The sequence below is a fragment of the Haliotis cracherodii genome, unplaced genomic scaffold (assembly GCF_022045235.1).
Source record: "Haliotis cracherodii isolate W230 unplaced genomic scaffold, xgHalCrac1.p SCAF_12, whole genome shotgun sequence".
Lineage (NCBI taxonomy): Eukaryota > Metazoa > Mollusca > Gastropoda > Lepetellida > Haliotidae > Haliotis > Haliotis cracherodii.
In genome coordinates, this window is record NW_027266267.1 from 36,117,397 (window position 1) to 36,139,530 (window position 22,134).

At 40.6% G+C, this 22,134-nt stretch overlaps 2 protein-coding genes across 3 annotated transcripts; one reads left to right on the forward strand and one right to left on the reverse strand.

The window, feature by feature from the left end:
• Positions 1–1,860: 1,860 nt before the first annotated feature.
• On the reverse strand, positions 1,861–12,458 carry LOC139457845 (uncharacterized protein NKAPD1-like). 2 transcript variants are annotated; one of them, XM_071239192.1, is made up of 5 exons: positions 12,403–12,458; positions 10,055–10,149; positions 8,465–8,694; positions 6,483–6,566; positions 1,861–5,075 (listed from the first exon to the last, which is right to left on the reverse strand). In XM_071239192.1, exons 2-5 carry the CDS (start codon positions 10,118–10,120, stop codon positions 4,613–4,615), a joined length of 843 nt encoding a protein of 280 aa, XP_071095293.1. In that variant the 5' UTR covers positions 10,121–10,149; positions 12,403–12,458; the 3' UTR covers positions 1,861–4,612. The 2 variants fall into 2 exon arrangements, with proteins under 2 accessions (XP_071095293.1, XP_071095294.1); XM_071239193.1 differs by lacking the exon at positions 12,403–12,458 and adding an exon at positions 12,094–12,164.
• Positions 12,459–12,498: 40 nt separating this feature from the next.
• On the forward strand, positions 12,499–21,839 carry LOC139457846 (PIH1 domain-containing protein 2-like). The gene is made up of 5 exons (XM_071239195.1): positions 12,499–12,564; positions 15,555–15,755; positions 16,976–17,099; positions 19,135–19,712; positions 21,634–21,839. The coding sequence occupies exons 1-5, from the start codon at positions 12,544–12,546 to the stop codon at positions 21,769–21,771; spliced, it is 1,062 nt and encodes a 353-aa protein (XP_071095296.1). The 5' UTR covers positions 12,499–12,543; the 3' UTR covers positions 21,772–21,839.
• Positions 21,840–22,134: the final 295 nt, after the last annotated feature.

Here is a 22,134-nt window from a genome sequence, read left to right on the forward strand (position 1 = left end):
TCTTGTGATAGACTGCAGCACAGCAGTGTAAACTTGGACCAAAACAGAACACTGGGTTTTGTGTATACCAACAACATACTCCTTTCGTACACCAAATAGAAACACAAAACATCTTTCTTGATTAATTCAGTTTCTATTTCTGAAACATATTCTGACTTTGTCCACTTGAGAACAGGGATGGAAATTAACACTCGCCCATAGGCCCGAGGCTAGTAGAAATTACCTTGGTCTATTAAAATGATAATTCTACAAGCCTGGAGGGCCTGTAAGTTTTTTGACATGCTTTAAATTTCATATCGTCCTCTTAATTCACCTTGACAAATCACTGTGCTAGACAATCAGCACAACCTTTCAAGTCTCCAAAGACTGAAATTTGAAAGTCTTAATGAGTGAGTGAGTTTGGTTTAATGCTACTTTGAACAATACTTCAGTTCTATTTTGGCAGGTTAGATTGCTGTTGGAGGAAAGCCCAAAGTGATGCAGGTCATAGACAGTCACCACTTTGGTGAAACCATCTCATCTGATGGTGCTGATAAACCTAGTAACAATCTAGGATCTGAACCAATGATCATAGGTGTCTGGCACTCCAAAGGGATGCAATTCTGCACAGCGAATTGCAGTGCCTTTGACAACAGGGCCGTATGTGGCCTGTTCTTATAGGTTGATTTTTCCACAGTGGGAATCTGACTCTGAACAAGTTTCATCAGACCTTATTGTTGCACCGAAGCTTCCTGAAACATTACATGTGATGTAATGGGTTTGCACAAGTTTGAAAAGGCCTTGAATTTCAAGTCTGCTTAAAAAGATATAAAAATGTACTTTCCTATGCAATCACCAACTCAAATAATTATCTGAAGTGTTTGGAAAAGAAATTGTCTGAAATACAAGGAAATTACCTGTATATGAATATGGTCTATTTCTATTCCGCAACCATACTTACATCCCTTCATATATAAGTAAATTTGAATGGCCTTGACTTTTTGGCGAGACTCAAAAAGGCATTTACCGTATTTGACGTAATAAGCGCCCAGGGCCCTCTCAAAATTAGAACTAGGGGGCTCTTATTACAATATAATTTTTGTGAAAAAACACAGTTGAAAGATAAATTTCGTGGTTTATACTGACAGACTGAAATGTGTAAATACGACAGATATATTTTTCCAGAATTTAATTGCCCATAATTAAGGGTACATATAACACACGGGTGCGTATTATACGCGAATAAATAAGTCTTTTGTACATTGATCAATCGGAAGGGGTGCTAATTGGGATTGTTCACTAGCCAATATATCAGCAAATATCTCCGTCTGGTCACCTTTGAAAGCCTATTAGGAATAACAGTAGTTACCTCCCTCTAACAAACAACCACAGGCACTTGTACTTGAAGCAATTGTAAAAAGGAAATAGGTCTGAAGACCAGAGGTGTTCCCAGGTGTTTTGTTCACACCTACCTGCTTTTGTCGTCAGTAAATTGCTTCAAACATTTCTACTGACAAAGGACTGAGATAATGAGTAAGTTGGGATTACAGGGACATCACGGTGTGTCAGCTTGATGTGGAAGGAAAGCCCAAAGTAATGCAGGTCTTTGATATACACCTTAATAGATGCAACTCTGAATTGGGAATTGCTGCGCCTGAAAAATTTTGAACAACGGATATAAACCTCCATATATGACATGACCCTCTTCTGGATATAAGGGGAGCGGTCGGGTAGCCTAGTGGTTAAAGCGTTCGTTTGTCACACCGAAGACCCGGGTTCGAATCCCGACATGGGTACAATGTGTGAAGCCCATTTCTCGTGCCCACCGCCGTGATATTGCTGGAATATTGCTAAAAGCAGCGTAAAACCAAACTCACTCACTCACTCACTCCGGAAATCAGTGAGAGAGTGAGTGAGTTGGTTTGAGACATTTTAAACAGCATTTACATTATAACATTGTGTGTTAGTTCATAAGGAAGAATTGTCTGGAGTCATGAAGGCCTTTGCCAATTACCACTTTGGTGAAACCCACGGGCACGATATGTTACAAATTTATCAGGGCCAGGGACTTACCTGAGTCTAACTATTTTGGAGTTCAAGGGACCTTCAGTAATAGATTTTGGGGGTCCATGGCATAAATATGTAGGTCCCAAACTGGCCACCTGTGGCACTCTTCACTTGAATTCCATGTTTTTGTTAATGTCATGATGGGAATTCTGAAATCTGATTGAAGAAAGTCAACCACTGACACCCTGAACTCCGAAGGCTATTTCCTACCAGAAAAGAGTGAGTGAGTGAGTTGGGTTTAACGCCGCTTTTAACAGTATTCCAGCTTAATGTGGGAGGAAAGCACGAAGTGATGCAGGTCTCAGACGTTTACCACGAGCACGGGTATGGTGCTGACAAACCTAGAAACATAATCGAGGTGAACCGGGATTGAACCCACAATCATAGGTTTCTGGCGTGCCCAAGGGACGCAACTCTGCACAGCAAATCGTGGCGCCTTAGACGACTGGGCCACCCGTGCCCCCTCCTACCAGAAAAGAAATGGCAGTTATGTGAGACATGATTCAACAGTCACACAATCTTGCCCCTCACTGTTTAAGTTTTTTTCATCCATTCACAATTTGAATGCATATAGGACACAATAGTGAGTGAGTTTGATTTTACGCTGCTTTAAGCAATATTCCAGCAGTATCACGGCGGGGACACCAAAAATGGGCTTCACACATTGTACCCATGTCAGGAATCAAATCCAGGTCTTCAGCGTGACGAGTGAACGCTTTAACCACTAGGCTACCCGACCATCTCTATAAAACACAATATATTGCGATGGATAAAACCTGAGGGCAAACCAAGATTTGAGCCCACATTCATAGGTTCCTGGTGTGCCTAAGGGATGCAACTCTGCATAGCAAATTGTGGTACCATATACCAGGGTATGACTGACGGACCTTTACCCCCTTCCGGATATAAGCTTACAAGCTTTAAAAGAGTCTTTCATCCCAAAGCAAAATGTTCATCATTGAACATGAAAACTCATCAGATATCTTTGCCTAAACTATGTGATAAGAAGGCATTATACAACTGTGTTTCTCGAAACAGAATTTAATCAATATTACTAGTGTCAGAATGACTTTAAAAATTCAACCACAAATAATCAAATTTTACATGTGCCATGCCATAACCTATGCCAAGTGAATATTTAATAACTTTCACAAGTATTTTAAATACACTACATTTACTAATTCGAAAAGGTAAATCCTTCTAAAAATATGTTTATCATGTCATCAGTAGTAATGCTATGATTTTAAATGGTAGATGTCCACTTTTTTTCAGACTGCACTTCAAAATAGTGTTAAAATATCAAGGTTTATTGAAATCATTGTTTAAATTTGATAAATTATATTCACACAAACACAATTTGACACCAAGGGGCTGTCCACAAGTATTCCGTACCAAGTCCTCACTGACACTGAATCATGAGAGTAGCAATCTCATTAAAATCAGATCTTGGTTCTCGCTACCGCTAAACAAAGATCTGAGGACATCCCAATACGGTTCACGTCAGACCAACCTTGCGCAAACTTTGACAGACCAATGGATTGACCAATCAGAAAGAAGCTTTCTTGTGCTTTATGGCACCAATTTCAAATTGGCTACTACGCTTCGAAACTTATTTTGACAAATTCTTTATTAAAAATTTGAAACCTGAACAAAAGAACATTCTGGAAAGGCAAATAGATGATCTAGATTGTATGGATTCAGTTGTTAAACCCGTAAGTATCGTTCGGAATACCCCGTGTTATGCATTTCAAGGTAGAAATCACATTCCGACTGTCACTTTCATAATCAGGTAAGCGACGCTCTGATTAGTCGGATGTAACGTGTTCTGACGTGACCCCTTATGGGATGTCTTCAGATCTTTGTTCAGCGGTAGCGGGAATTAAGGTCTGATTTTAATGAGACTGTGAGAGTAGGGACGTGATTGAGGTTTCATCAGTTCAGAGGAGTTGAGATCAAAGCATTCCCATTTGAACAAACACTAGAACTACAACAATTAGAGTTCGACGAAAAGGAAAGGGTTCGAGATTGTCCGCAAGTCATTACACATTGTATACTGATAAATTGTCACTTAAATACTGTGATTCCCATCATGTCCTGAAGTATGAAGCTACAGCACTGAGATCGCTGTGTTGAAACCAGATGCATAGCTGTTCCGAGTGGTGGCGGAAAGTTACCTTCAACAACATCACAGAGATGCTGTAACCCACAGTGATGCAACAGAAATTATAGTTCCTCACCATTTGTCTTATATTCTGTTTTATACATCATTCAGATATATTCCAGCCATATGACAGCAACCTGTAAATAATGTCATCTGGACCAAACAAACCAGTCATTTATGAACAACATCCCACCGTTGGGCTTCAACGACACTGAAAGTCACCGAGTCTGATCCCCGTTCCATTTAGTTGCATCCTACGACAAGCATTGCCAGCTGGGATCAATACCACCACGGAATCCATATCGGAATACAGGAACATGTTTTAGGGAGTTCAGTTTCTATACCCATGTGCAACCCTGCTCCATTATCACATTACATACATCACAGAGCCAGCAGGAAACTCAATCAGCTCTTGTGTTTCTTCCTCTTCTTCCGATCTGAATGTCTATGATTATGATTTTCCCTAAGTCCATGTCTGCGGGACTTCAACTCCTTTCTGATTGGCTGACGGAAAGTGTTACTTTCAGAAGATTCAGAAGAGGAGGAGTAATGGTCTCCATTTTCTCGGAAAGAGTCTTTCTCTCTTTTTCCTTCTTTCTTCACAGGTTCGAAGGAACTGCTCGCTGAGGAGTCAGAGGAAGAATATTTCCGTTTTCTTGGTTCTCGCTCCTGAATCCTGTGGTCCTGATAGTTCCTGTCACTGACTCTGTCCCTCGTGTTGAGAGAGTTGGCCGACTTCGTCCTGAACGATGGTCTGTCCACATGATCATTCCTCTCCCTCTCAGAGTCACTGTCACTGTGATGTTTACTCTTGTGTTTCTTCTCCTTTTTCTTCTTCTTTCTCTTCTTTTCTTTCTTTTTCTTCTTCCTGAAATAACAATTCAACTTTTTCAAATAAATCAATATCGTTTTATCCCCCCTTTTTTCAATATTCCAACATTATCACATCAGGGGACACCAGAAATGAGCTTCATACATTGTACCCCATTGGATTGGGGAATGGTCCCAAGATCACCGGCATGACCAGCAAATGTTCCAACCATTCACCCGGCCCCCTTATTTCAAAATTAACTTTGAATGAGATGGTAATGAAAACACCCAAGCACTAGGGATGGGATGAGTCCAAATTTACTAACAAGTTCAGAAAAATGCAATTATTACAAGCTTTTCAAGACAACAATTTCCCCAGAATACTATTTGTTTGACATCAACTTGAATAGGTCTAGAATAAGTTTAGCACAATCTAGATGCAGCTCTCATAGACTTAGGATCGAAGTGGGCAGGCATAGAAACATAGCTAGAGAATTGAGAATATGTGAGCAATGTGACTTAAATGTGATTGAAGATGAGTTTCATTTTCTGTTAGTTTGTCCAAAATACGACCACCTTAGAAGAAAATATATTGATCTGCCTTGTTAAAGTTGTTATGTACATCCCACTCTACAACAATTTACAACGATCATGTGAACAACTGATAAAGATACTCTAAAAAATCTATCAATGTTCAGTTATCATGCTCTGTTAATAAGAATATGACCTGTTAAACGGATCTGTAACCACTCCCGAAAACAGAATTGTACAATGGGCCTGAGGCCTTTCAGTATGGAATAAAACTTATCCCATCCCATCCCATCCCATCCCATCCCATCCCATCCCATCCCATCCCATCCCATCCCATCCCATCCCATCCCATCCCATCCCATCCCATCCCATCCCATCCCATCCCATCCCATCCCATCCCCGGGTACCCGATGTAGGTCTCAAGAGACAGGTACAAAATTTCCGATTGAAAATAGTTGGGAAAATGTATTTAGATGTACACGTACTAATTAAACAATCTAGTCATGCATACACTGAAGTTGACAGAAGTTTTATCTTTATTCAGACATATAAAAGTCAGAAGGAATGTGTGCATTGTCACAAAGAAATGCAAACATTAGTGACTTGTAGAGTAAACATGGAGTTCTTTCTATATAATTTTTGTCATTGAACAATATATCACGTGACTAACCAAGGGTCCTGTGGGTACCCAGGTCCTACTCAGTACCCATCTAACCCAAGTACCCGAGTTACCTGTCACGGCCCTACAAAGTACCTAACAGGCAGCTTGTGCTTAATATACTACTCAAAAGAAGTTAAGGATCACCCAATTCTTTTCTATTACTATAGTGTATCCCTCATGCCATTACAGATTAACAATATTAATTTGAAAAAATCTGCTGATCCCTAACTTCTTGTGAGTAGTATATAATGGGTAGGAGGTTCCAGCACTTACTTCCTACTCCTCTTCTCTTCCCCTTCAGAGCGGTCGCTGGCGAAGTCATCAGGGTACAGTTCCTTGAATCCACTGTGTCCCCACCTGCACAGAGGACACATTATAACACACGGCTACACTTCATCTGCCAGCCGTATTGTCTACGTGTGCAAAATCAATGCCCAATGCATTAAGTGAGATCGTCGGCCAAAAATAAAATCAGCCTTAGTAGAGCATTAATCCTGTGAATTTTGATAAACTTGTAACAAGTACTAAATATAGCTTTGAAGCAGGTTAAACATCACCATCAGGTCTGTCCACCTGATGGCAGTGTATTCCTTACTTCCAGGTTCTGATTTGGATCATGTCTGGCTCGAACCTAAATGCAGAGTCAGTGGTAGAAATTGGCACTAGTCCTGTAGTCCTGGCCAAACTGCCCAAAAGTTAAGGACTAGTAAAAATTGGCCATTTTGAAGGGTTTTGCTATATATGTTATCATTATAAGGACTAGTGGACTAAAAGTCTCTACTGCTGAAAGTGAGTCAACTAGTTGGAAGAACTGGTTGTTGTGGCCAGGATAGTTGTTGACTCTTTTTGATACACCAAACTACGGACGCATTGTCTGACTGGATCATTAGCTGTGATGCTCGTAGAACTTCCGCCCAATGAGAATGCGTTGAATTCCAAGTTGTTGATATCGAGTTTGGGGTCATCTGCAGACCAATGCCCTGCAATCTGCTGATCAAGAAGGTGAGCTCCCCAACTGGCATTCAGGAATCGACAAACAGATGGTCATAATTCAATTCCTGGAGCCACTACGGGAGATGTTGATGTAACGATGTCGGGAGATGGATCAGGACTTTGCAGTTGTCATGCTGCAGGAATTAGACACGTCTGTATTGGTTGTAGATGCAGCTGGATGAGTGTTTGAGAAGATGTCAACAGACCCAGGAGCTGCTGCCATTGTCGAAGATTTAACAACTGTTCAAGAGCTGGTGGCACTAGTGGCTGTACTTTTGACCACCTGACCGGAGGTACGAAAATCTTGCCCATCTTGTTTTGAAGTGAGCTCCTATGAACTGAAGGCGTTGAGTAGGCAAACGATATGGATAGCCAGGCCTACAGATAATTGGATGAAGCCAAATGTACAGTACAAATAACAAATGGCACACACTACATCCCCTCTGCCTATGAAGATCTGATAACGGTGTAAGAATCTACATTGAAATGTCGCTATATGCAATAAACCAGAAGTTGTTATCCATAAAGTTACATCTTCTTACTGACAGCTACTTGTGCTACCCATTAAGGTTTCTTGGTAGTGGTAGGTCCGTGCTCCTTGTCCTAAGATACAGAGTTTCATCACTGGTCAGTTTTGTGCTTCTGACATTTGCAAAGATAAGTACAAAAATCTTCACGACCAGCACTGTCCATGACAATCACAGCAGTTGGAGTTAAGGTCTACTGTCGAAAATGTATGATTACATTTTTCACAAAAAGGGTGTTTCTACCTGTGAATCTGACATGTTGAGTTGTCCAAGGAAGATTCCCACCCCCACCGCCAAAATAAAGATAATTCTCTGTGAACTCAAACATGTCCCAATACTATGGCGATGAGAAAGAGAATGAAGAGGCAGGGAATGTCAGGTAATCAGGTCCCTTAGGGTCTGGTCGCAGGGGCTTGCACTGGTGCATAGCCCATTGTTTAGTGGTGACCATGGTAATCCTGGGATGTGTTCAGGTGTAATTTTATTTATGCTGGAAACTTTGTTCTAGGACATTTCCAAACCAGAATCCAAAGAAGAAGGAAGAAATGCACAGAAAAATTTAATATCCTCCACCTTGTACACTGATCAATTTTCCATGCACACAGAACCGACTTGCCAAGATTAGCTGCCACTGCCTTCTAAACAGGACCATTTCCAAGGACAGAGGACCGATCTATTAAATTAAGTTCCTGCTACCCTCTACACCGATTTATTTTCCACAGAAACGGAACTGACCTGTCGGGATTAGTTTCCTCTGCCTTCTGCAGCTGCCTGGACCAGTATGTGCTCTTCTGTTTGTCCTCATCACTGTCCCCGCTGTCCATGTGGGCAGTGCGGTGACCGCGGCGCCGTCGGTCATCATAGTTGTCTGATCGCTGGTCAAACAAGAAGGAGTTCCGGGAGGCCTTTCCGTGGCTGTCTCTCTTCATGCTCCGCTGGGTCCACATGTCCGTCTCCTCCACCATCTGATCAACACAGATCACACAGATATTGAACTGACTGGCTGACTGAGTTGGGTTTAACGCCGCTTTTAACATTATTCCAGTTATATCACGGCGTGTCAGCTTAATGTGGGAGGAAAGCCCAAGTCATGCAGGTCTAAGACGTTTACAACTTCGGTGAAACCCACGAGCACGGGTATGGTGCTGACAAACCTAGAAACATAATTGGGGCGAACCGGGATTCGAACCCACAATCATAGGTTTATGGCGCGCCCAAGGGACGCAACTCTGCACAACAAATCGTGGCGCCTTAGACGACTGGGCCACCCATGCCCCACACACACAGCCATTGAAACCAGCAGGGATTTATCTAGGATTCCGAACTAATTGCCCTGGGATTTTGTATAGTTCTGGGATATTTAATATTGCATTCATATTGCCTGTATCTCTATAATGGACCTGTTATCATGAAATAACAGTCACCTCTATAATAAACATAAAGTAGTCATTTCAATAACCAGTATAAGTATAAGAACATGAAATTATTACGACTACCGTATTCGACGTAATAAGCGCCCAGGGCGCTCTCAAAATTAGAAATAGGGGGCTCTTATTAGAATATTATTTTGATGAACAAAACAGAGTTGAAAGATAAATTTCATGGTTTATGCTGACAGCCTGAAATGTTTATGTATGACATATATATATTTCTAGAATTTAATTGTCCCTAATTAAGGGTGCATAAAACACATGAGTGTGTATTGTACGTGAATAATAAGTCTTGTGAACATTGATCAATCGGAAGGGGTGCTAATTGGGATTGTTCACTATCGAATATATTAGCAAATACCGCCGTGGGTGCTTATTAGAGCGGGGCGCTTATTACGTCGAATACGGTAATTTGGGAATTTTTACTGACATGTGATGCATGTGGACAAATATTGGGCTCCGGGCAGATCTAGATAAATCCCTGTCCTGGCGACATTTTAAAAAAATTTAGTTTTAAGGTTTGATTGACCGGAGCCAAAATACACAATAAAAACTACATAAAAACATTTCTTTAATTACTGTAAAAATGAAACACAAAAGTAGCCATGGTAACAGTCAAAACTTATTAAACATGAATTTTCTGGGCTGTTCCAGTGTACTATTCTCAGCTGGGGCTGGGGCTGGGGCTGGGGCTGGGGGCTGGGACTGGGGCTGGGGGCTGGGACTGGGGGCTGGGGGCTGGGGGCTGGGGGCTGGGGCTTGGGCTGGGGCTGGGGGCTGGGGCTGGGGCTGGGGCTGGGGCTGGGGCTGGGACTGGGGCTGGGGGCTGGGGCTGGGGCTGGGACTGGGGCTGGGGCTGGGGCTGCCATCTTGTGACATACAGCTCATGTCTCACCCTGTTGTGTGTTCCTGTGTGCCGGATGACATTTCTCAGCATCTGCTTGGTGCTCTTGGAGAACATCTTAAAAGATATCAACTACCAACGCCAACCTGAAAAATAAAAAAAATAATTGTTACACTGCACGAGCAATATAACAATTAACAGCTACATGTACAAGCATATCAAATATCTTGCTGCAAGTAATTGGTGATTAAGTGTTGATCAAATAAACAAGTCACTGATTCGCATGATTAAAGCTCCAGATAAGATTCATTTTAGTGTCACTACCCAATTAATTTTGCATTGCTTGGATACAAATATGCATGTAAAATATCAATAAGTATAACAACAATGTGCATAAGTAGTTTTTTGTGTGTGTTTACTGCCCAATATCATTGAAATCAGATCTAAGTTCTCCATGCCGCTAAATAAAGATATGAGGACATCCCATTACGGGTAACGTCAGAATAAGCTTTCACGAACTTTGACCAACCACTGAAATGACTTAAAAGAAGTCGTCAACAGCCAATTAGAAAGCGGCTTTCTCAAGCTTTCTGGCACTCGTTCCAACCTGGCGACTTCCATTTCAGACTACTCTTGAAAAATGTGTTGAAACAGTTCTCGATTAAAATTTTGAAAACTGAACAAAAGAACATTCCAGAATGTCTAAAATATGGGTGAGATTTTATGGCAGTGCTTCCCAAGTACTGTGCAATGCCTCCTCCGTTCAAATGTTTATCCCACGGAAGCGAGAGATAGACGATAATTTTGACGGAATCAGTTGTAGGGGCCGTGACTGTTGTTCAGAATACCCTGTGTTAACATTTTCGAGGTTGCATGATTAGAAAACACATTCCGACTGATGAAAGGTCGTTCTGACTTGACCTGTAATGGGATGTCCTCAGATCTTTGTTTAGCAATAGCGAGAACTAAGATCTGATTTTAATGAGATTGGTTTAATGCCACATTCAGCAATATTCTAGGAATATGATGGTAGTCTGTACATAATCGAGTCAGGACCAGACAATCCAGTGACTCACATCATGACATTGATTTACGCAATTGGGATATGATGACATGTATCAACTAAGTCAGCAAGGCTGACTTATCGATCCTGTAAGTCGCCTCCTACAACAAGCATGGGTTGCTGAAGACCAATTCTAACCCTGATCTTCAGAGGGCGCCGTGCATACTCAAAGTAGCCTTTTCAGTTTGCCTGCCTATATGTCAATTCATTCACTCTACATTTCCAACATTCATTTATTCATTCATTATCAGTGATTATACACATCCAGTATTCATTCATTACACATTTCCAACATTTATTCATTCATTAAACATTTCCAAAATTTATTCATTTTCCATTTTACACATTCATTCATTAGTTTCATTCAAAAGTTAATTAACTCAATCAATGTCTGTGATTTGTCCTCAAGTGGCCTTAATTGCTCAAATCAATCAATGTCTGTGAATATAAACGATTAATGTTTCAAATCATATATATTTTCAATGGGTATGGATTCGCATTTTGGGGTACTATAAGTTGTTTAGGTACAAGTGGGTACGAGTTATCCAACAGTTGATCAGGTACAAGTGGGTACGAGTTATCCAACAGTTGATCAGGTACAAGTGGGTACGAGTTATCCAACAGTTGATCAGGTACAAGTGGGTACGAGTTATCCAACAGTTGATCAGGTACAAGTGGGTACAAGTTATCCAACAGTTGATTAGGTACAAGTGGGTACGAGTTATCCAACATTTGGGTACGAGTTCGCCCAAAGGTTTGTGTACGGATCTGCCTGAAGGGATTGTCGAGTTCCTATGTGAAGTCTTACTGTAAATATTTTCATGTGTGTTCATTGTTTTGTGTTTTATTCTGAACAGTTTGGGATGTCATCGTAAATCAAGATATCGATACTGTGTACCCACAGACGTATAGGCTATATGTCTTTGGTGTACCTTATTCACTCTCTCAGTTATACATTTAGCCTAGATCTACGTACATTATATAAGATTAATTAAAGAAAGAAAATTGAATTTTAAAAAATTACAACCTAGTTGATACACACGTCTACAACTTAGTTGAAGCATTGGCGACGACATCTCGAAACAGGATGAAGAAAAGAAGTAAGCGTCTTAATGTAGCGATCAAGCGTTTGCCAAACGCAAAGCTTTGAAGTTGAAAACATGAGGTATCGTTGGATAAGAGCGGTCGCTTAGTATTTATCTTGGGTCTGCTTTTATTGCTTATTCTGAAAATGAAAACCGTGCACTTGCATATGACTGCACACTATTGTATTTTGTCAATTGGAAACTTGCGGCTTATGTGTCCTGGGTAATTTAAGAAACAACAAACAACTAACCTTCTAATAACGCTCAACGTTGCATTGAGCGTCTTTCCACACTTCCGGTGAAAAACGTCATCAAGTTATGTGTTCTTCGTAGTACGCATACCAAGGACGCTTGTCGTTGGAAACAGGTGCTTGCCTGTTCAGTAGCTGTTGATGCGTGATTGTTTCAGTTCAGTAAGTGATATACTAAACATATATTTACAGAGATTCGGCGATTTTGTAATAATACTGATATCAATGTCGAGAACGATGACCGTCAAACCATTATGTTTCTTGAAATTTACGATCAAATACTGGAGGTCCCGTTAGTGTTAGGCAACTGTTAGGTTTACTGTTTACTGTTAAAAAGCATTTGGCTTATTTCCAATCGGCTTTGTTTTACATTTTATTTAAAGCTAAACATTTTAGATATTTTGAAACATGAGGTACAGTCATTTTAATAATATTTGTGAAATTCGTAATAACAACTATTTTGGTCATTTATAATTTTAATTTGAATTGAACAAAATTACGTAAAAAGTCAAAGGCCATAGTTAAGTGACTAAATGCAATTCTAGATGGACATCTATGTCAAGTCAGTAGCAATTATTCATTTTTTTAAATTTCACTTTTTGCTGATTTAAAAATGCTGCAGGATGAACTTTTTATATTTTTTGGTTAGAAATAATGAATATTTTAGTTATAAAGCATGCAAGGACTTGTCGGCACAGCAAGTCCGTGGTATACTGTGTAAGAGCAGGGATATTAATTTTAAACAGTTGGTATAGTAATTGGTGTCTCAGTGGGCTTACCACTTAAAATCCTGGCATTAGCTTGTACTTGTACATTAAGCACACACACACACACACACACACACACACACACACACACACACACACACACACACACATTGTTATAAATGTTGTTTGTTATATACGTTTTCACTCGGAAATGTCCCCCATCTTGGCTAAAACCAAACACCATATACATACACGTTTATACACATTTCCTCCTGCATCTAATTGTGCCCAATGATACAACTTCAAAAAATTTTGATGCAATGATCGGAAGAAATTGTCACAGTAGGGATTTCCTGTGTTACATGTTTTTTGATTGCGAGAATGTTATGTTGACATTTAATACTCAAACTGAATCAAATATATGACTTTAACAAGTCAGAGTATGGCATTTATGATATATGTATCCATTCTCTTGCAACTAAAGTTTATATCAAGGCGTCAATGGTGGTAATCTGACCATGGTAGCTGTAAATAACAGTGAGTTATGCTATCTTCTGATCCTTTTACACACGATTTTGCCATGATTAATGTAAACATTATTGAATGATTAGCTGATAATGTTGTTTTTTTATGGGGAAGATTTCGTGTCATTGGAAAACTTAGGTTTATCAAAAATGTATGTAAATTTTGGGAGGCATGCTTTACCTTGCACTATAACAGAGTTAGTGCTATATTGAAGAGCGCAATAGCGAGGGAACACTGTAATTGCTGCATTGACTTGTATTAGCAATGATTGTTCTACAGACAAGATTTGTCCAATTACATGGACAGGTAAGATTAACATAATGCAAGTTTAACAAGGTTGATCTGTCACCAGTGATTGTGTTGATTCTCTGCTAATTGCATACAGCCAATTGTCAGTGACACTTGACACTGAGTGAGATTTCTCAGTTTGCTTTACATATCACTAATTAGTGGTATTAGGGCTTGTCAGGGATCAGATATTAGTTCGCTATATGCGTTAATTGGCCAAATTGGTGTCACATTTTATGAACAGGTTTCGGAGTCCATACCACACAACCAACTAAAACCACACAATCCTTCCGACTCCCAAACAACCAATCAATATTCACGGCAGAACTAATGGGCATGGCCTCAGCCCTCCATAATCAGGAATCCAAAAAATTGACAGAGTAATCACTAAACTCCAAACAGGACACACCAACCTAAATAACCACCTGAAAAAAAATTAAAAAACATACTAAATGTAACTGCCCACACTGCAAACAACTAGAAACCCCAGAACACGCACTCATCCACTGCACACACTACTTAACACATCGAACCGCATTACAAACCACCCTCAATCTAAACAAGGCTCTCACTCTAGAAGCAATACTAAACCCACAAAATAAACTAGAAAACTTCAAGGCCTTAGGCGTATTCTTAATCAAAACGGAACTAATAAAACGCATCTAAAAACATAATAACCTACCAAATCAAAATCACATAAACAAACAAACACATCCACCATACCCAGCTCCCTTAGTTCTCCTCCCCAATCCCATCGGCATCTATTCCAAATCTCAAAATTCCCAAATTCTATATAAGCAACCCCTAAAGCCCCCTCTTGGGTTGCACAGACCACCCTCGCCCCTTTCGGAAACACATTAAATGGCCTGGCTGGGCCCGTGTGCGAAATACACATCAGTCGGAAAGCGCACGTTAAATCTCCAAAGTAAGTGAGTAAGTTAGTTCGCTGCAGGTAACTGCCCACACTGCAAACAACTAGAAACCCCAGAACACGCACTCATCCACTGCACACATTACCTAACACATCGAACCGCATTACAAACCACCCTCAATCTAAACAAGGCTCTCACTCTAGAAGCAATACTTAACCCACAAAATAAACTATAAAACTTCAAGGCCTTAGGCGTATTCTTAATCAAAACGGAACTATTAAAACGCATCTAAAAACACTATAATCTACCAAATCAAAATTACATAAACAAACAAACATCCACCGTACCCAGCTCCCTTAGTTCTCCTCCCCAATCCTATCGGCATCTATTCCAAATCTCAAAATTCCCAAATTCTATATAAGAAACCCCTAAAGCCCCCTCTTGGGTTGCACACACCACTTTCGCCCCTTTCGGAAACACATTAAATGGCCTGGCTGGGCCCGCTTGCGAAATACGCATTAGTCGGAAAGCGCACGTACAATCTCCAAAGTAAGTAAGTGTGAGTTTGTTATGTACGTAAATTTTATATGATAATATATAAGAGATAAAGCAGGGATTTTTTAACAGCTCGTTGTATCCGTTTGTTCGCTCTATCCGTGTTTGTGTTTGTTACTTAAAGAAAGAAATAGTATTCGAAACTATGGTATTGCAGCTTTGATAAACAAATTATTGCAGAAACATTTTTTTTGTGGTTTTGCAGATAATCAACATGGCTGAGACAATGGGAGGCTACAACAAGGATGATCTTCTAAAACAGGCTCAGAATATCTGGACGATGCTGGACGATATGGCGGCAAACAATCCTCAGGGTTACAAACAGTTCATGGACAAACAGATGAAGGAAGGAAAACAGGCCTTGGCGCCACCAAATCCACACATGGTTGTCAAGACAACTATGCTGGTAGGATTGGTTGTTTGGATTTCAATTGAATATTATTTGATGGATTTATTTATGATCATTTTTACTGTTTCAAATCTTCAGTGGGGGCACGGGTGGCCCAGTCGTCTCAGGTGCTCCAATTCACTTTGCAGAGTTATGTCCCTTGGGCGCACAATAAGCCTATGATCATGGGTACGAATCCCGGTTTATGTTTCTGGGTTTGTCAGCACCATACCCGTCCTCCTGGGTTTCATCAAAGGGGTAAATGTTTGAGACCTGCATCACTTCAGGCTTTCCTTTCAGCTGTGATAGTCTGAGGGTCTTCAGCAGCCCATGCTTGTCGTAAAAGACGACTATGCTTGTCGTAAAAGGCGACTATGCTTGTCGTAAAAGGCGACCAATGGGATCAGATGGTCAGGCTCGCTGTCTTGGTTGATGCATGTTGTCGTATCTCTGTTGTGTAGATCAATGCTCATGATGTCAATCACTGGATTGTCTGGTCCAGATTTGATTATTTACAGACCGCCGTCATACAGCTGGAATATTGCTGAGTGAGGCGTTACAACAAATCTAGTCTGACGCCTGACTCCAGATAATTTTGTTTGGTCTTGTGTACTCAGTGTTATTGACAAATAATTCCTAATAGTTCACGCTGGTATGCTCAGATGTTTTTGGCTGGAAATGTAGATACCGTATTCGATGTAATAAGCACCCAGGGCACTCTCAAAATAAGAAATAGGGGGCTCTTATTAGAATATTATTTGATAGATAAATTTCGTGGTTTGAGCTGACAGCCTGAAATGTTTATGTACGACAGATATATTTTTCCAGAATTTAATTGCCCATGATTAAGGGTGCATATAACACATGAGTGCGTATTATACTCGAAAAAATAAGTTTGTTTGTTTGTTTGTGTGTTGTTTAACGCCGCACTCAGCAATATTCTAGCTATATGACAGCAGTCTGTAAATAATCGAGTCTGGACCAGACAATCCAGTGATTGACATCATGAGCATTGATCCACACAATTGGGATACGATGACATGCATCAAACCTAGTCAGCGAGCCTGACCACCCGATCCCGTTAGTTGCCTCTTACGACAAGCATGGGTTGCTGAAGACCTATTCTACCCCGGATCTTCACGGGTCACTCATTGACTTTAACATATATGATAAGCAATGCTCAGATGAAGTCAAAAAAGTGTAAACAACAATTTCACCTCACCTTTTTTATTTCACAGAAACCTGAAAAAGATGAACTGTACATCAATTTTTGTTCATGGTCTAAAGTTCCGGCACCAAAGACTCCAGATGATGCTGTTCCTGTGATTGGAGTGCCAATTGAACAGATGGAAGACAGAACAGGTATTAATCTCAATCCGCATCAATCATTAAAATCAGATCTTAGTTCTCGCTGCCGCTAAAAAGAGATCTGAGGACATCCCATTACGGGTCACGTCAGAACGAACTTTCGCGAACTTTGACCCGTAATGGGATGTCCTCAGATCTTTGTTTATCAATAGCGAGAAGTAAGATCTGAGATTGAACCGGCATCAGTTGTACTCTCGGGAGGAAGGGAGAGAGTGAGTGAGTGAATAGGGTTTTATGCGGCTTTTTGCAATATTCCAGCAATATCACGATGGCAGGTGTACTCACAGGAGAGTGAGTGAGAGTTTTTACGCCGCTTTTAGCAATATCACAGCAGGGGACACCAGAAATGGGTTTCACACATTGTACCCATGTCGGGAATCGAACCCGGGTCTTCGGCATGACCAGCGAACGCTTTAACCACTAGGCTACCCGACTGCCCCCTCACAGGAGAAAGGTGTACTTGCATGTTTAGCACATCGGGGCTATCAGTGTTCTATCTGGGATTTGGGGTATCAGGGTAGCCTAGTGGTCAAATATTTTGTAATGTATTTACCCAAACCAGAAGTGCTCATAACTTTGCTATTAACGTAGCTAGAGGCATAGGACTTTCTGTTTCAAAGTTGTAGTATTTGCATGCGTGATGTCACTGATGAAGTAGTCATAATTGTTCCGGCTTTCCGGAAATGGCATCTTCCCAAGGCAAGTGTGTCCTCAAGCCTATATCAAAGCCTTGTTTCTACCCTTGCTACATCAAGGCCACTTTTCTTGGCTCGACCCTGGCGCCACCTCGCGTGATCACGAGTTGTGCCCCTTGTAATGAAAATGCGATATCCAATCAGTGGGTGTACTTATCTCGTATTTAAGCTTCACAAAGATGGCGACTACCTTAGGCGACAACCTAGTCGATCAGATAACAGAACCATTTCATCCCTGACACATAAATATAGGTAATCGTTGGGGGGTTTAAAAGATGAAAAAGACATATTCGTGTCAACAAAGACAGACAGCAGTATGTCACTTTCATATGAATAAGGGGCACGGGTGGCCCAGTCGTCTAAGGCGCTGTGCAGAGTTGCGTCCCTTGGGCACGCCAGAAACCTATGATTGTGAGTTCGAATCCCGGTTGTCCCGGTTATGTTTCTAGGTTCGTCAGCACCATACCCATGCTCATGGGTTTCACCGAAGTGGTAAATGTCTGAGACCTGCATCACTTCGGGCTTTCCTCCAACATTAAGCTGAAACGCCACGATATAACTGGAAAACTGTTAAAAGCGACGTTAAACCCAACTCACTCACTCATATGAATATGTACCAGTCATGGATGTTGATTTTGTGAAACGTTCTTTGATTGGACTATCGATATGTGCCAGTGGACGCTCTTGCCTCGGGAAGAAGGGAGATGGTGGTGATTAGGCTGCTTTTGTTTAAATGTAAACACCTTTCTAGTTAAGAGTAGTTCCTGCTATGCGACCTCATTTAAATATTTATCAGATCGGCCCAAGTTGATGAGACTGGTTTATCACATCAATAACACCAGCCAGTATCCATTATGTCATCAAAAAGGTTACAATTATAATGTAATATTATTGTATAATATACATACCGTATTCGACGTAATAAGCGTCCACAGCGATATTTGCCAATATATTGGCTAGCGAACAATCCCAATTAGCACCCTTCCGACTGATCAATGAACATAATTTGTGTACATTTATTCGTGTATAATACTCACTCGTTTGTTTTATGCACCCTTAATTACATGCAATTAAATTCTGGAAAAATATATCTGTTGTGTAAAATATGCACAGACTTTTCTTTTGTAACATTTCAGGCTGTCAGCAGAAACCATGAAATTTACGATCTTTCGACTCTTTCACCAAAATTATATTCTATTAAGAGCCCCTATTTCTAATTTTGAGAGCGCCCTGGACACTTATTACGTCGAATAGGGTAATTATTTCCAGTTACAGTATGTGATTTTTCGAAAAACAAATAACTATCTTGGTTTCACGATTATTTAATATTTCAGATTGCTATAGGATGACATCTGTCTCCTTCAATCCGCAAGTGTTAGACAAATATGGCCGAGACTCTTCCAACTTGACAGATCAAGACACACTGATTAATCTAGCCATGGACTATATTGAAGATCAACAAAAAGTCAAAGTGAGTCGTCGTTACACGATACTTGACAGAGACACACCGCACAAAGGCTGTCTCAAACATATTCAGAAGAGCTTCACTTCCAAGAACAAAGACGACAAAGAATTTGAGTCAAATCTTGAAAATCTAGAAAAGTCCTTTGGACCTCTAGGACATGGTGGCAAGGATAAATTAATGGAAGCACTAGCCAATATCAGTGTCGGTGACAGCCAATCAAATTCAAGTATTCCAAAATCTGACCAATCACAAATCAAAATGCCTTTTGAGGAGAAAACGGCAACAAGGTCAAATTTGATTGAAGAAATAGCACCGGATGTTGTGTTTTTAAAGAAACCAGAGTACAGCATGGAAACAGTTGATGTGGACTGTGAAAAATGTGTGCAGGTGAAAATTTCTTTACCGGAAGTGACCAGTGTCAAGGAGTGTGAATTGGAAATATCCCAGGTGGGTGCAGCGTTAGAAATTGGCACTAGTCCTGTAGTCCTTACCAAACTGCCCAATAGTAAAGGTATCCTAAGGACTAGTAGAAATTGGCCGATTTTAAGGGTTTTGCTATACGTTATCATTATTAGGACTAGTGGACAAAAACTGTTAGTTTCTAACCCTGGGGTGTGCTTTAAATATTCCCAAACTGGAGAGTTAAAATGTTACATGTTGTTATATCTAAGCGACAGGTCATTTGAATACACAATGGTCATTTATCAAGGGAGGGACAGTTTTGTTTGTTTGTTAATTTGTTTGTTGTTTAAAGCCACGCTCAGCAATATTCCAGCCTTATGACAGTGGTCTGTGAATAATCGAGGTCTGGACCAGACAATCCAGTGATTGACATCATGAGCATCGATCCATGCAATTGGGAAACGATGACATGCATCAACCAAGTCAGCAAGCCTGACCACCCGACCCCTTAGTCGCCTCTTTCGACAAGTACAGTCGCCTTTAACGGCAAGCATGGGTTGCTGAAGACATATTCTACCCCAGATCTTTACAGGTCGGGAGAGAATTGAGATTGGTGTTAGGACTATCATACTTTGATGACACCCCAATTTTATGTAACATATTTTCAATTTCAATTTCAATTTGACTGATGGTTTGTTTGTCAGACTTTTGACCAATAGAAATGCTAAGCAAGGCATCACACATTTTATAGTTTCATGATTATAAAGTAAATAGCAAGTGTTAGTCTTACTTGTAGTATCGATTTAATAAAACAATGCACAGCCATCAAAAATCGTAAATAAAATTCTGAGCAACGTGTGTATTGGCATCATACTTTCTGTATCATACGGAAAAGTTGTCAGGAGCTACAATGACTTAATCAAGCCCTTTTCTTATCGCGATGTTCTTTGGCCAGATCATATTTATATTCATCCAATCACGATCAGTATTGGATTGATTTGTTGTTATGTCTCATCCTCCATTTTGTTTATTTAACTTATTGATATTTCCTATTGACTTATTACATTTCTTGGGTCCAAGTCATTGACCTATATATATAGCATTTTTCTGGTCCTTAAATAATGTTTAATTTATGGGGATTTTTTTTTTTTTTTAAATGAAACTCATTTTTTCATGCCCCCCCCCATTAGAGTTGATAACTTTTTGGCAACCCCCTTCTTTTGCTGAGTCATTTTTCCCTCCCTTTCTCATATTCACTACAATATGAACAGTCAAAATTCTAAAGTGCACAACTGCCCATGGCTAGGGAAAGTGAGACCGCCTCCGTGGTCTAGTGGTAGAGCATCCGACTGGAGAGCGGAAGGTCCGGGGTTCAATCCCCGGCCGCGTCATACCAAAAGTCGGGGCTAAAACAAGGACTGGTCGGTTCGGAGTCAGTATACTGTGTCTGAGTGGGGTATTCATGTTAAACTGCGGCATGGTAGCTCAGTGGGCTAGCACTATAAATCGGCATCAGTCCGGACTAGTACAAGCAGCCACACACACACGTGTGCATGCACGTCGCTATATTAGTGCAATAAACTTGGACGCGACGTTAAACCCCATTTCACCTCACCTCACCTGGGGAAAGTGATGGTCGTTTCCTTGTTTAAATCATGATTACAGATTCCTGGGCTAAAAACTAGAGTCCAAATATCAGTATATTGGGGGGGGTTCTGTAAAAAACAACTGTTGAACTGTTTAACCAGGAAACGTGTTCTAAGGGGAGAATTTGGCATCCAAATAGATGTCCCTGTCTAACCCTGCTAACCAAATATTGCCATCTGCAGGGTGACAAGTTATTTATTTTATTATTAGCTTAATAGTAAAAGTGGTAGTTCACAAGGAAATGTCACTAGTCCTTCCTGAATTGTTCGTCTCGCACTAGCAGACCTGTGTTAATTTCGAACCCTGATCCGTGTTTCAGGATGATGTGACTCTGCTGGTTCCTGACAGGTTTGAGCTTCATCTGCAACTTCCACATCCCGTAGATGAGGAGCGTGCCTCAGCCAAGTTCAACAAGAAACACTCCTCACTCAACATCACCATGCCATGGTCTCAGTGACCTTGGCCTCAACTCATGAAGGACAAGACTTACATTACTGGGTTTTATTTGATGTTTACAATCTCATTAAAATCAGATCTTAGTTCTCACTACCGCTAAACAAAGATCTGAGGACATCCCATTACGGGTCACGTTAGAACGAAATTCGCGAATTTTGACCGATCAATGAAATGACTGACAAGAAATCGGCATTGACCAATCAGAAGACAGCTTTCTTAAGCTTTACGACACTAGTTTCAAACTGGCGACTACGCTTCGAAACATGTTTTGACGTATTCTCGATAAAAGATTTTTAAACTGATAAGAAGAACATTCTGGAATGGCTTATAGATGGCCTAGATTGTATGGATATAATCATAAAAC